Raw genomic sequence first — 16295 nt, forward strand, 5'->3', positions numbered from 1 at the left:
GTTGTTGTTTGCAGGTGTGTACCCCAGTTTTGTATACAGTTTCCTCCTGGTTAAAAACATAGCAGTTTCTTAAACATCAGTGAAGACAGACTCTACTAATAACCACTTCTAGTATTTTCCAAGTGTAGTTTATAATCTTTGTTATTAGATTCCATTATATGTATATATATAAGCAACTTTTTTTCTAGGCAATTGTTTAGGCCATTTTTTAGAATTAAACACATTTTAAGTAAGATTTTCATTTGAAGATTTCCTTTATTTTCTCTTTAGGGAAAAAAAAAGCTCTTTAGTATAAGAGCCTTTTAATTGCTTTTATGTAATGCAATATTCTTCAGCTTCAGTAATATTTAGTCTGGAATTTCTTCAGGATAAAGAGAAAAGACTGTTTTAAAATTTAGTTGTTGACTGTGAAGAATAAAAGTCGGAGAATACTTTAAGGTCTGCTCTGAAATTGAGAAGTCAAGGAAAAAGTCATCTCTTGAAAATGAATACTGAATACTGGCATGTTATCTTTGATATTTGTCCATTGATTGAAGCTAAAAGTGCAGATCAGGAGGAGTGAAAAACTTTGAAGTTATCTGTATATTTTAAATAGCTTTTGGTGAAGTGTGTGACTTTAAATGTTCAGGGGAAAGATGATTATGTCTTTTTAAAACACTTACTTTAAATAGTTTAAATAGTGTGTTTAATAACTATTTTTACTTCTAGTTAAAATATTAGAATACATTGTGTAAAAATGGTTATTAGTGGCATAAGATTTTGCTTTAAAAATTAAAGATTTTTTGCTATTAACATTAAAGCTTTATAACCTATAGACTATATAGACTGGAGAACTTTATATATGTTGTAACCTGCATGGTTATAATAAAACAAAATATTTTGTTTGACCTTTCCTTAAGCCAATCAGCAGATGTTAGAAGAGTCCAGTTCAACTTATTCCTTGTATAACAGGGCACAAATTCAGTTTATTTCAAATGGTATGCATTTAAAATCATGTTTACATTTAGACAAAATTGAGCATAAATGTGTAAGAGTTTTTTTTTAGGAGATAGAGTGTTAAGAATAAGTTTTACCAATGACTATTTCAACGTGGATTTGAGGGAAATGTAGTTCTGACTTTACATTTATGTGTGCAAAGTCATGTAATACTGATGCCATAGCAAAAAAAACCCCATAAAGTAATGTGATTTTGATTTTTGCAGCTTTTTCCATGTTTATAGAGAAATGATAAACCAGTTCCAGATCAGCTGCCTCCAAACACTGTACAATGTCTGGATGTTTCTGTATCTCATAAAATATTTTATTTAACTATTTCACAGCATGTGTTTTAGCCTCTCTTGGAATATTTTTTATTTCCAAATCATTTCAGTAAAAAGGGCTATTTTTTTTGCTTAGATGGAAAATATTTTATTAGTTGATAATTTCTATTGATAAATTCAGCTTTGTATTTGATTCAGTATAAATTTTTGCTAATGTGGTGTGAACTTCATTTTTCAGGATATTAAAAAAAACCTTACTTCTTTATTTAAAAAGCTCCATATTGCATCAGCTTTAAGCATTACCCCTGATTTTGTTTATGTTAACTTTCATTTCTTCTAGTGCTTTATTGCATGATTTCTGAGATGGCCTGAATACAGAGGAATTTTATATAGTGGAATGACATTTTCCTATACTACCTTGCAAATCTGAAGTCAAAATTTCAAATAGCAAATGTATATGTAGATCTATTTGTTTATCATCTTTGAGGATTTTTTAATATCCTGTGAGTAGTTCCAGTGGCATCATCACATAATTAATAGTAACTTCTAGGGGAAGTTATGTGGCTTAAGCTAGTTATCCATTTTTGGATTCCAAAAAATGTCACTAGTCACTGGTGGTTAGTGTCTTGTAGCCAAACACCATCAAGCTACTTTACTCCCATAGAATTAAAAATTAATATACTTTAATAGATTGGTTGGGTGCAGGATCTTTGTTTTACCAATTACAGGAAAGGTCTTAGAATGTATGAGAAGTTTAAAGCATTAAGATACTCTTATATAGAAAAGCTTGCGGGTGAAACATTCTAAATAATTAAACATCTTGAAGAATCTACAGGAAGGAATATTGTGAGCACTCTTTTTGGGGGACTGTATATGACAATATTTCAAAAAATGTAATATATGGAGGCAAGTGATATTTTTGCGCTAATTAGATTTGTGTTATTGAGGCTATTGTGGTATTATATTTTGAGGATAAGGTTACTAATTTTTTTCCTGCTGTTTTTCCTGGTTTTGTAGCTGAATATGAACTCTGCTCCGACTTTCATGCATTTTCCTCCGAAGGGTAAACCCAAGAGAGCTGACACATTTGACCTGCAGAGAATCGGATTTGCAGCTGAACAGCTAGCTAAATGGATAGCTGACAGAACAGATGTTCATGTAAGTCTTTCAGCAATTCCAAAAGTGGAAGGTAAATGTATCTTTGTGGTTTGAGACAGGTTGACGATAAATTCCATCTTTCCTTAATAACTTTCTTTGTCAAGCAAGGGTTCCACAACACATTAAGAAAAATAACATTTTTGGTACTTTTGAGAACTTCTGCAGATTATATTCCATTCTTGCTTTGTTATAGTCTAATTCTGGATAAAAACAAGCAGTAATAATTAGTTGTTAATAAATAAAATATGCTTTACAAAACTATATACAAAACACTTAGATTCAAAGGTAGCTGCTTTTAATTCAGACACCACCTGCAAATCTTTTGAAGAAATAATGTTTCAGAGTTGCACAGTTCCAAATTAAACATGAATAATTTTCATAGTATGTGCTCATTAAAGAAAGTACTTTTTTTCTTATTAAAGTATATTTAGGGACTAGTCTTGCTGACTCTGAAACCAGATTTCAGGTGTTCCATTGTGTTTGGTGCTCCACATGGAAGATGATCTGTATGTAAGCATTTATTGCAATCTGTATTTGCATTTTTCCTTCCAGATTAGAGTGTTCAGGCCTCCTAACTATTCTGGTACAATTGCACTGGCTCTTCTGGTATCTCTTGTTGGTGGCTTGTTATATCTGCGAAGAAATAATCTAGAGTTCATCTATAACAAAACTGGCTGGGCCATGGCAGCTCTGGTATGCAGATTTTTCTTTACTAATATGCTTTTTATTGATTTCCTATCTTAGGGTATGTTTTTATTATTTAGAGGATAAATTAAAATCAATTAAATTAGTACATTGTTCAGAATTATACTGTCAGAAAAAGATTCATAATCCAGATTTTGGGTCTAATTCACATAAGAAGTGAGTATCAGTTACTATGAGTGACTCACTGAAAATGAGAAAATTCTCTAATAGGTTCAGTTTTTTATTTGAATTTTAGTATGAAAATATTTTCAATAATGTTTACTGATGTTTATGGCTATGGTACAACTTGCCCTTTTTTGATAAAATCCAAAATGTCAATCAATTGGTTTAGCACAGATATTGATGTCAGACTGTATCAATTTAGAGTAATGAGAGTTTGAGAAAAAAAACAGAGGCTTTTATGTCCTAAGACAGTGATAAAAGATCTGAGAAACAAAGAAAAAGAGGGAATTGTTTCCAAAATTGGTTTCAGTAATACTGACCTTAACATTCTACTGCTGACCTAAATGCGTGTAGGATGATCTAGAAGACTAGATCTACCCAAGTATGTTTGAAATATTAGTCAACTCAATCCTCAAAACCATAAATAATGAATGAAGCTTGAATTTGCTTAATTGTGTATTGCACTGTGTTTATTTACATGGTGGTTTTCAAATAACTGAGTAGACTGATGAAAAATGGGGGATGTGCAACTTAGCTGTCTCAGTTTTAAACTGGAAATAGTATTCAGGGATGGTGGATTTGTTACAGTGCATCAACAAGCACCCATTACTCTGACATTGTTGTGACTGACAGAAGAGGAAAAATCTGAGGAACAGCATCCAATGCTTAATTTTCGGGGACATGGCATCAGAAGCATGAGTTTCAACACTAGAATAGTATCTGTAATTAGTGAGTCCACTCCAGCATTTTACTGTTCTAGTAGTTACATCAATGGAGAGTGCTACTTTTTAGAAATTCATCGACTTTTTTTTGCAATATAAACAAAACTTTTATTCTTTTGACATTTAGATGATTATTTATTCCTGTGATCATTTTAAAGACTTCTCCACAACTTGTATCAATATGAATTAACCTTTCTTGAAAGGACATGGCTAGGATTTTATATGGAATATGAATTTTGTTTCTACATCAGCATTCATGTTATATTTCTCATCTAGGCTCTCTTTCCCAAGAAAGCTTGCACTGAGTGATCTTTTGAGGTCTCTTTCAACCTGGGCTATTTCATAGTTCGATGTGTTTTAGTTCTGCTAGACTTAGGTTATCATAAAACTGTTTCTTCCTTTCCAATATCATATTACTGGTTTGCTATTCTGCTCTAATTCAAAATTGTGACAAGATATCTTCTTTTTGTGGTACTGTCACCTAATGGGCCTTTGGCAGGCTTTATCTCATAAAGGTCAAAGATAAAATTACCTAGTATCTGGTGAGTTCTAATTTTTATGTCTACATTATTAATAAGATATTAAGGAAAGCTCTTTGTTCTAAATTCTTTAATATTTGGCATTAATCTTGAATAATGGCTACTGATAATACTGTTTTCTCTCATGTGCTGCCATAGCTTTTCCTACTAGTGTAGGGAAACATCTTTATTTAAGCAGTTTGTTAATCTACACCATACATTGAGGAAGGAATACAGAACAAGTTTTCAAATAAACCACCACTAAGACTACATTTCAAGTAGAATGAACATTCCTTTTGATCTAGGGAGCCAGGTTAAGAATGGCTTCTCTGTACCAGAATGTTATTTGGAATATCCCAAGATCTAGCACAGAGTTTTGACATGTCTCTCCCAAAGCCTTTCATATTTAATTTCATATATTTTTCTAGGTTATTTTTCAATGATAATGCTTTCTAAAGATGCTTTACCACTAGTTAGTCTCACATTTGATATGTATCAGTCTAACTTTTTATTTCTAATTTTTAGCAACAACCTGACTAAAGCAATAATTATCACAAGAAAATAGATACTTGTGTCAAAAAATCAAATAAAGATATGTAATCAGTGCTATTTCCTGTGTTTAACCATGCACTCTATCTCTGGGGACAACAATTTCATCTCAATTTCATACCTCAGACTTTTCAGATGAAAAGTTTGTTTCAGTGTTTTGTGGAATTGTTTTTTTTCCTCTTGCCGAGGTTAAAAATGAGTCCTTCAAATCATGAAATCATTCTACTACAAGCTGCAGTAAATAGTAGAAGATGTAATAAAATTGAGAAAATGAATGCATCAATTTTTTCTTAGAATGTTTGCTGTTCTCTTTGCATCTGAACATGACTGCTGATTGCTGTGTAGAAAACCTATAATGACATTCAGTTGAACTCTTGAGGACAGATCCAAATGTAATCAAATATTTTAAGAAATGTATTAATGTAATTCAGTAATTGTCATCCTGCTGATTGTATAGACGAGCAAGTAACTAAAATGGCATTAATGCCCTATATTGTTGCTAATGCTTTTCCCTGTAAAATTATGTTTACATTAAAAATTAATAGCACTTAAAGGATGTTTTATGAAGCGGTCTTATATCTGAAAGTATGTTGTAATTAATCATGGAATTGAGCCAATGCTTTACTGTTTTAATTGTTACTGTTCTGACTTCACAATGTAGTAAAAGCCCCATACCCTGTAAAGTGATGGTTTAGCAAAGATCATACATTTATCAGAAGTCCTTTCCTTTTGGTTTTATTCAGACCTGCACAGACATACACGTTAATTTTATAACTTCTTTTTGGTGAAATCAGCAGGGACTCCTGATTGCAGGCTTTTGGACAGATGACCTCAGTTAATGACTAAAATTTGTTGTGATTCATGGAAGAAAATGGGCAGTCACTAATATTATATATATGTGTGTGTGTGTGTGTGTATGTATTATATAAGGTAATAATATATTCAATATCATGTAGTTATGATTCTCTGACACAGTGCTTTTTTTTCTACCAGTAAACTTAGAGCTTCTTTTTTTGATAAAAGCTTATTAAAAGGAAAAATTGATGAGATGGTGTCTAGTTAAGGAGAGAAAGTAATGCCTAGGAAAATGCTTGTTATGAAGGGTATAAATAAGTAATTAATGTTTAATTATAAATCATTATGTTCTTCATGAATATTTTTTCCTTTTTGAACTTTCAAAACCAAATTAAACAGAAATCCTGGCAAGATATTAAAAGGCTACACAAAGCCCACATTTTCAGCAGAAGTATTGACAATTATTTTCCTCCATATTGGCTGTTGTTTTTTCAGATGGTATAGAGCTGAAAGAGCACAAAAGCATTTTATAAAAGCTTTAGGTTTGAGTTTTAAATTCTTTTTGGGTCTACTGCTAGGTGGCTAGTATTCATTAAACATACTCAAAATAACATTTTTAAATTCCAGCTGAAACATTTTCATAGAGATTATGGTGTTCAGTGACTGAAAACTGTATCATTGCAAACAGAGGACGCTTGTTTTCTTTTTCTTGTTTTAGAGCTTCTCAGTTTCCTTTGAACAGTTTTCATGTTCCCAAATCTTAAAAAAGGAAAAGGTGGTTACTTTTCATTTAAATGAAAAATGGATTGTGTCACTCTGCCTGATTGAATGATCTGTTGCTAAAAATTAGAAGAAAATTCTCAGCATAAAGAGTCTGTGCTGTTTTGACAGAGGATCCCAGAAATGTTAATTTGATAATTTCATTGATATAAAAATGTTGTCTCATAGACAGTATTTCCAGTAGTGTTTTAGTAGAATATTTAGGAATGCAGTTTTTAATGATGCATCTAGTTTTGATAGACTTGTAGAAGCAAGACCACAGGTTTAATCTCACGCATTGATTCCAGTGCCAGCTCACACAAGACCATCAAATTGGTTTTGCCCTCAGCATTAGATTGCACCACAGCTGTATTTGTGGTTTCATCCCCTCATTGAAGCACTGTAGGCTCTGGTAGTATCTTGTATGCCTTAGGCATTTTCTCTTGCAACATTACCCAGAAGAGTTTTAGGATGGCAAACCAGGATGACTTGAGTCCCAGTACATAATATCTCAAAATACGTCTTTAGAAATCACATGTAAAATTTATCCCCTAGATTATTTTGTGCTTTAATTCAAAATCTGCTATTCATCTATGGATATTTTTCCCTCTGACATGCCAACACAAACATGACAAAGGACTTCAGTCCTTAGATATTTGCAGACTCCTGTCCTTTTATGCTGGTAACAAGAAGCAATTCAGACTCTTCAGGATTCTTCATTTCTTAAGCAGAGAGAAGAAAAGGTCGGATGGTATAAACTAGGCAGGGTACTAACAGTTTAGATAAGGAATTGCTTCATTTTAGACAACAGTATGTGTGCTGAGAGTTTCTGTTCTGTTACCTAGACTGTCTTTTGACAGCGTTTTCTTTACCAGGCTGTTGTTTTCTGCGTATAATTTTCAGTTTTACTTTATGTGTATATTTGAGATTTGCCTATATACCTATGGAATCAGGGAAGACAAAATCTGTGCTCAGGTTAGAAGGCAGCTGCCTAGGATTTAATTCTCTTGGGCAAAATATGACAGGTCACTTGAATGAGGAGATAAAGTGTGTGTTTCCTGTTCTCATAGCAGTTAATGGGTATGAGAAATGTGTACTGTGTGGATATACTCCCCAGTACTTGCAGCACATAGTACATTCACCAGCAGTTATTGGTCCAAAGGAGCTTGGAGGGTCTTGTGGCTTCTAGTGACTTTTTCACCCCTTTCTGGAAATGAGGATGAAAAATTAATGTGCTTTATTCAAAGATAAACACTAGAACAGAGGTTTCTCTGTGTGGCTAGGTAGGCATCCTAAAGAACATCAATAAATTCTGATTGTTAATTTCCTTTTTTTCCTATAGTTAGAGGTTTTAGAGATGTAAAATTTAAAGATACAATTCTCTTTGCTCCTGTTTTGCACTCTCTTCTTTAATTCTATGTCTCTTATTGGAGAATCTGTTAAGTGATGGATTTAGAAATGGATTATATAGCTCATAGCATGAGAGCCTTCACTGAGTGCAAAAGCAAGGCTAAACTGGATAAGAAAGGATTACATTTCTTTAAAACAGTAATTCTGAAATGGTTAGAATTTACATATACAGAACAATATAGAAATAAAGTGTAGAACTAGCTGTCATTCATTTTTATTGAACCTATGCTTGAATTTAACTATAATCATAAATGAATCTAAAATTTCATTATCTTTCTTACATTACAGAGTTCTTGGGTCTAAACTTTCAAAGAAATCTCATTATTTTTGTTTTGTATACTATCTGCTAATAGGAAGCTTCTCTTCAAAAGGCATACTAAATGACTTTTTAAGTCTCCAGTTTTGTTTGATGAACTAGCAGACAATGTTAAACAAAACTTGGGCCTTTGAGAAGGGGATATATTAAACACAAATAAATAATTTGCAAGGTTTGCAAGACCAAGAAGTTGAGATACTCTGCTTATGTGCCTGTGAAGTTGTGTCTTGCTTGTAATTCAGTGTTCTGCTGGGACTCTTGGTGCTGAATTTATCTTTTATCTGTTCTTAGAAACCTTGTGATTTACACACAAATGCACCATGGGTGAGCTTAAAGCAGTCTCCCCCTTAGTGAAACTTAAGGATGGAAGCCATGAAGGAAGCATCCCTTGTAATTTGTTAACAAGGTCCTGCAGTGGATCCATCTACACATGGAGTGTACTCGCCTAGAACACCACTGTTTGGCTACAGAGCCAAACACTCTGCTTGCTTTTATCATTTAGATGCAAAATAAGCTACCTAAATCTGGAAGCTCTTCAAATAGCACAAACCCTGAAAAATATCCTGAACTCCATTGATAAATCAGGTGGCATGCAGCAGCCAGTGGTGTTCTTGGGGTCTGACAAGGAGAAAGAAGGAGCAGATGGTGGAAAGGTGTGTCTATAGTCTTCCTCTCTGTAGAACTGCTGAAATACAGACTCTACTATGGAAAGGTAGCATTGTGATCAGAGATAAGTGCTCAACTTGACTCTTCTCCTTTACTCCAGTTTTCATCCTTTGAACTTTGACAAGATCCAAGAAAACTGCAGAAAGGCACAATTTCTCTGCATATGAGAGTAAATATGAACAAGTTGATAATTTGTAGGAATTAATTTGGCAAAGTTTCTAACTGGGAAAAATCAACTTGCAGTAATGGTTAGTTTGAAATATTTGGATCCCAAAGTATAGGATCCTATGGAAACTATGCCGTTTAGAATGGCAAACATTGTTTATCAGTGTGAATTACAGATGCACTTATACTTGACATTTTCCTCTCCCCACTATTGTGTCTCCTAGTTGCTTCTCTTGCTACATATTATACTGTCTTACAATGTGGTATTTAAAGCATGAAAAATCTTCAGTAGTGTGGGAGATTTATTATTTATAAAATATTTGACTATATATAAAATGGGGTAGAGTCTTTTTGATCTTTCTATATGGAAGCAGATTTGGCCCTAGAGAATATAAATTGCTAACAGTCAAAATTTAAAAATGAGAAAAATTACTTCTCATGGAAAACACACTTTCAGAGAGGCATAGTTTATGTACTCCATGCATCTGTTATCTTTCAATGTTTGACTTTTCAGTTAATTTTTTGCCTTTCTAAATATCTTTCATGTCACTTTTGATACATTCAATTTCTACACTTTTGTGCTTTCACATAAGTTATTATGTGAGTCATCACTAAAATTGCAGTGTAAATTTCTCTGCTAAAACAATCTGCAAGGTATAGAAATAACTATGTTACTCTTGTCCCAGTAATGTCACTGTATAATCTTTTCATTTTGTTGCATGTTATTAATAAAAACACAATCCGTTTGCTAGCAATCACTACCAGTATGTCTTCATCTGCTGTTAGTTTTTATGCTGTTACATTCTTAATCCTGTTCAAAGCAAAATTTTATAAAAAATACATTTTATATTAAAAATAACAACTTTTTCTTGTAATTAAAATTCTAGCACTACAGCAAAATAGTAATTAAGCTGTATTTGAAAATGTATCTTTTCTTTCTATTATAGGAGAAGTCTCGTTTATAACACCACAATTAAATCATTCTGCATGCGTTTCTTGGTATCTTAGCATTTCTCTTAGGTCATGGCTAATCTTCCACTGTTCTCTCTGGATCTGCAATCATTCTTTTGCCTTGGGGTGATGTGGAATTATGATGAGTTGTCAGCATTCCATGGTCTTTGCTGGGAGGAGTATGATGCTGCTGCTTTCTTCCTCCTTGGTTTAGGGTCCACTTGGGGCTATTTCATGCTTTGTGCTTCTTCACTGATCTGCAACAAAAGTTTACAGGGTAATTCGAGGTGATCAGAATTTACAGGGTAAATTGAGGTGATATTAAATATGTTGGATGCTTCTCCTTTATTTTCTTTGTTAGCACTAAAACTGTTTTCTATGTGCTCCTATGTCTGTGTTTCTTTATTCACTTATTATTGTAATATTTATAAGATCTCCAATGTAATCCTGTGCATCATTTCTTGTCATTCCATACTGACGCATTGTAGCCTGTGTTTACACTTCAGCTGTCTCTGCTGTCACCTCATCACTACTGTAATGCATCAATATTTTAGTCCTATCTATTACTTCCTAAACAGAATAGGGAGGAAAATAATATGCCAATGTGATGTAAACTACATATGGTCACCCGGTCTTTGGAAAAATTGCTGTTTAGCTAAATAGCTACCCCCCATCCCCAATAACCACCTAACAGCAACAGCAAAAAAAAAAACCAAAAAACGACCAAACAAAAAAGCCACCCAAACCCCAAATGACAACAAAACCAAAGCCAGGAAAACCAAGACAGATTTGAATACAGTTTGACAAGATTCCATGGCAAGGTCTTGTTGTTATTTCTAGAGGTAGCAATGCTGCATTTAAAGAGATACAGAGCTACACTAGCTTATGTTTACATCAGTAGCGTGTTACAAAATGTTTTTTAAAGAAAACACTCTGAAGGGTTTTAGTAAACCCTGGTTTAGTCAGTCACTGTGGTACAAATTTTTGCATTCATGATCCATCTGCCATATCTTTATGACTTTATGATGCTATTTGGAATATTGATAAATACAGTAAAAATGAGCATGTGCTGAAGTTAAATTTTAGCTTTTGTAAAGATTATCTACACTGATAAAACAAAAGACATATTTAGATGATATGTGTTTCCTATTTCTCTCCCTTGGTAATCCAAAATACTGTACTTTCTTCTTTAAAATAGTCTTAATGACTCTTGGTATGACTGGTGTTTGTCATGGATATTCTACAGTATGATCTTCTACAAGATCTGTTTTTCACTCATCCCTAACCTAACCTCACACTTTTTTCTGTTGGGAATTTTCAACCTTTCCAGCAAATCAACCATTGCTATTTGTCATAGCTAAAATGAATCACAGTCACATAGGACACATAATGAGAATTTCATAAAATAGGACAGATTTGTTTTTTTAATAGCCAGCTTTTTTCTATTACTCTATGTATAATTTCAGACACGTGAAAACAAAAGGGTAAGATAAATATTTGTATAAGATTTAGAGGCAGAAATATTTTCATGGAAAGTTGTATAAATGTTGAGTACTGGTTTCCAGAACATTTGCAATGAATGCCTTCTACTGCTCCAAGTACTTGGCATGTAGATGTGTAAATACGGTGTATAAATTTTGGGTTATTTCAAGTGAGATTTGGAAAATCTGTCTTGAGGTAAGTAATTTTCAGAATGGTAGAAGTCATTAAGAATTTTATGAAAGTAATGCATCTGAAGATACTATCCTAAAATTCAGATAGAGTTAGATGCTGTGTCTGGGTAGTGAAAAAATTACATATCTGAAGCAAGAGTAACCAGCAGAATGGTTTTCTGTTCAGTCCTTCACAGTAAATTAATTAGTATATTGTTTTTCTTTTTTTTTTTTTTTTTTCTAGTGTGTTGTATTTGCTATGACATCTGGTCAGATGTGGAATCACATCCGTGGACCACCATATGCACACAAAAATCCTCAGAATGGACAAGTGGTGAGTTGGTTATTTTAGTTTTATTTTGAGGGGAAAGGATGTGTAAAGAGTCACTTGCTACAGTGAGTGGACAATTGCAAATAATTGCAGGTCTGTATGTCTGTATGAAAGTCTGTCAGTCTTAAATGTTGCAAGCAGAGTCTCTTTTGGAATTTCAGATCTTTAGAAGGTGCCACCATCTCTGATTTGAGCAATGAAATGAGTGGTTGTGTTGTTCAAACTTCTCTCTCTGCAGCTCCTAGCGGTAGTGAATGTGTAAGAAATTGTTCCATACCACACAATTCCTGCTGCCCAAAGGTAAATGTTGATGTTGTGTCTTTTTGTAGGGATGTGCTTCCTCACACAGTGGAAAACAAATGTTTTGTTTCCTACATTTAGACTACAGAAATCTTTTTTTACATAAACCTTTGAGGTTTGTAACCTCTTACCTTCCTTTCCCAATCATGTCAGTTAGAAAAGGAGATGCTCATGTGCTTTATACCATTTTCCATCATGTCTATAACTCTTCCACTACCTTTTACAGAATGCTTTTTCCTGTATCTCTGTGCTTCTTCAATGTAATCTCTTTATCAGCTTTACTAAGTAGTTACCATTGACTCTTGACAAAATTACTTTTATATCCTGCTACTGCTGCCTATAAAGGATTACTTTATTTGCTTCTCCCTGCTCACAAGTTAACAAATGTTCATCAGATCTCAGAAGAATAAACTCTCTTTGCCTGTTAGGATAGTACAAATGACCTTGGCTAGTTCCTAATCACTCCTTGTTATTTACCACTTTTAAAACAATTTCTTGAGATGGACTCTACAAAACTTGCAATAACCAGGAAGATTTTTTTTTAATAATTCACAATCCATTGAGCTATTTTCTGTTTTGTCCATCACTATTTAAAGGAAACTGTATTTACATCTTAATGAAAAGACTTATCTTAGACTCTCTTTGTGTCATATCTTAATTGGAGTAGGAAAAAATGATGGTTTGAAATTAATTACTGATCTGTGTTTTGTCAGGAATGAAGCAGAATATTGATGTCATAATAGAACAGGATTTTATCTGTGAACTTTGTTATTCAGATATAGATTTGATTATGCATAAATAATCTCAATAAAATGCTGTTTATGAAAATTTGGAATTTTTCATTACTGCCGTCCAGGAATAAATTTATGACACTTTTCAGTGGAGTGACAGAAGAAATATTGACTACAAAGAGCACTGTTTGTGACAAATTAGTTTTTACCATATCCAATTTTACACACATTGCCTGTCCTAAACCCTTTTTTGAAGTATACTCTGCATTTAATAATTTTAAAATATTCGTGAATTTCTTCTGGCTTGTCTGCATTTTCAGAGTTTGAACTTATGTCCCGCAGGTTTGAAGTGCTACTACTTTGGGACTGTTAGAGCACACAGCTAAGTAATGGAAATAATGGCAAAAATGGTTTTAAATTCTAGATACTAATGTTTTGTACTGGTCGAAATGCATTCTTTTCTGGGTTTGATGCATTTTATGACTTCAGGTAAGTTATTTGTGCCTCTGATTCACCTGTCTCTCCTTGTTCATATGTGTCAGTGCTCTGACCGTTTTGTATGTGACGGTAAGTAAAACCAGTTAGATTCTAAGAATTAGAAGAATAAATGCAGGATTACCAAGATCCTGCTTTAATTAAGCTATCACTGACCAGTATAGTTGTCATTTAAAGCTCTAACTTGAGAAGTGTTAGAATCTTAATAAGTAGGCTATAAATCCTTAACTATTTTACATTGCAGTTTGTTGGGTTTTTTTCTTCAAATAACACTTGAATATTTTCGTGTTTCATTTTTCTAACACTTATCTATGTTTCTGTGAATTTGAAGCAATAAATCTGCTTATCTAGCCTTCTGTGAGATTTATTCAACCATGATAATTCACTGTAACACTTTGTGAATTGTCGCTAGCTGCTTTCTATACCTCTGGATGAAATTTAACTCACCACTTTCTTTACAATGTTTCTAGCATTTAGTAACAATTCCAAATTCACATGCCAATTTTTTGCAAGGATTAATTGCATGTAATGCTCTGAAACTTTGTTGACAATGTTACCATGGGAATTTCTGGTTTTAAAAGAATGCATGGAATAGCTCACCAAGCTTAATAGTTTTATTATTAGGTTCAAAATTATGGATTCTAAGTTTTTCTTATTTCATATAAGTTAGTGGTTCAGTTCTGTACTAGCCTGATATGCCAACAGACTTTGAAAATGGTAATACTCTGTCTTCATAAAATGTTCTTTGCCTCAAATATCTCCTATTATATGCTTTGTTCTTGCTGTAATTTTAGATGACACTTAATTTGTTCTTAAATTCCTGGGGGTTTTTCAAAAGATGAAAGGACATCTGTTTCCTTTGCTCAGACAACACTACTTACTCTTGCCAGTATCTTGTGCACGTAACTTCACCAGTTCTTAAAACTTGGCTTTTGCATTGTGTTTATGATTTCCTAAGCTGTTTTAACTGCATGACTCTACTCTTTGAAGCTTTGAAATATTTTTATATATTTCTGTGTGGTCTGTTCTATAAAGCTGATGGTCTCTCTTATTGCAGTTGTTGTAGGTAGTTCCTTCATTCCCTACTGCTGTCAGCTAATTTCAGGTTTTGAGTCCACATGGAACAGCATCCATTTTTATGTAGAAAGCTGAATCATACAGTAACATTGTTTGCTATTTCAGTTCTGGTTTAGGTTTATGAAACTGTGCTGGTCTTCGATCTTGACACGTACTTTATTTCTGTTTTATTTCTAGAGCTCTCCATCTTTTGCCAAATAATCTGGTTAGGATTGGGCCCTTAATGACTCTGTTATTCTACAATCTGAACCTGTTTTGCTGGGACTGAGAGTGACAATTAAACATTCTGTTGGTGTCTGTGTGTAAAGCCTTGTGAGACTTCTGATTTTTTATTCAGAGCTTGACCTGTATAGAGCTGGTGGTGAGAGAAGTAGAAATGGAGAAAGCAATTACTTGGGTTTGAGCCTTCTGTAGAGGTAGCTCTCCTGCTATTTAATCAACCTAACAGCAAAGAATTCTCACTAGATTTTCATAAACTTTTAAACAAATAGCAGCAATGGCTAAGAGAGTATTTATGTATATCTGCCCATGAGTTAGCTGCCTATTATTATTATTATTATTATGCATACAAATTCTACAATTTTTACTGAGCAATATGCTCAGGATTGCATCTTTAAAATGGTTGGAAGTTTGCTCTAAATTAGAACAGGGAAAAGGACAAACTTGATCCAAAATGCTGAATTAACATGGTTTCCAAATCTTGTAATTTTCTTGCCTTCTTATAAAAAAAAGTATTAAAAGTTAGAAAAGTTTCTGTGTGAAGAGGAAAATATGGTATTTTATTATCAGATATTAGGTGGTTTTCTTGTATAAGTTGATGCTTTGTGAAACGGACAATAGTATTATTTGCCACTATATTAATTGGATTTTTTTTATTGTCTTATATTTAAAATCTTGTTGAAATTCCTTAAGTATAACACAAGTTGTGTCCTTAGGAAGCAGTTTGCATATTAAAAGATCTTTTACATCTTTTACTTTATAATATCACAGTAAATATAAATATTTGTTTAACTGTAGAATTTATTCATCCTGTTTTTTTCCCCTACTTACCTTTTGTAGTTTTATAACCACTGATCTTTACTCACTTATTTTGCTGATACAGTTATCTAGTAAGCTCTATGTTTCTGAAGTTAAATGAAAAATATATTCGACTGCTGGTATATTTTTTCATTTGTTAGTACAAAACAAAGGTATTCTGAAACATTTATGCTAAGAACATTAGGATTCTTAATTTGCACTATCCTCCACTGCTAAGCAGGACAAAATGTCACTTACCAAGGTTAATTCTTCTATGGTTTCTGATATGAATCTAATTAAAATCTGTGGAATGGTTTCTTGAAACATTTTTAAATAACAACTCAGCCTTTCAAGCTCAGTCAGTCACATTAAATTCATTGTCCTTTGGCCTTCAGTGTATCTGGAAGCATGTTTTAAGTAAAGTTTGCCAAGATTGTCTTTGTAATGCCTGACTTTTAGAAAAGTAGCCACATTGATGGTAGCAGTGCAATACAGACAAAAGTCACTTTATTGTGTGATAAATTATTTTGTTTGTCTTGCTTCCAGATAAAAAAAGA

General features: G+C 33.1%; 1 protein-coding gene across 2 annotated transcripts in view; it reads left to right on the forward strand.

Annotated features, from left to right (window-relative positions):
* The window catches only part of TUSC3 (tumor suppressor candidate 3), a 109201-nt gene that overhangs the window by 46048 nt on the left and 46858 nt on the right, over window positions 1-16295 (forward strand). For both annotated transcript variants that reach the window (XM_064712218.1, XM_064712217.1), the window contains exons 4-6: window positions 2277-2417; window positions 2970-3110; window positions 12032-12121. In XM_064712218.1, coding sequence (XP_064568288.1) covers window positions 2277-2417; window positions 2970-3110; window positions 12032-12121 — 372 coding nt within the window. The remainder of the gene's footprint in view (window positions 1-2276; window positions 2418-2969; window positions 3111-12031; window positions 12122-16295) is intronic.

Source organism: Zonotrichia leucophrys, chromosome 4 (genome assembly GCF_028769735.1).
Source record: "Zonotrichia leucophrys gambelii isolate GWCS_2022_RI chromosome 4, RI_Zleu_2.0, whole genome shotgun sequence".
NCBI lineage: Eukaryota > Metazoa > Chordata > Aves > Passeriformes > Passerellidae > Zonotrichia > Zonotrichia leucophrys.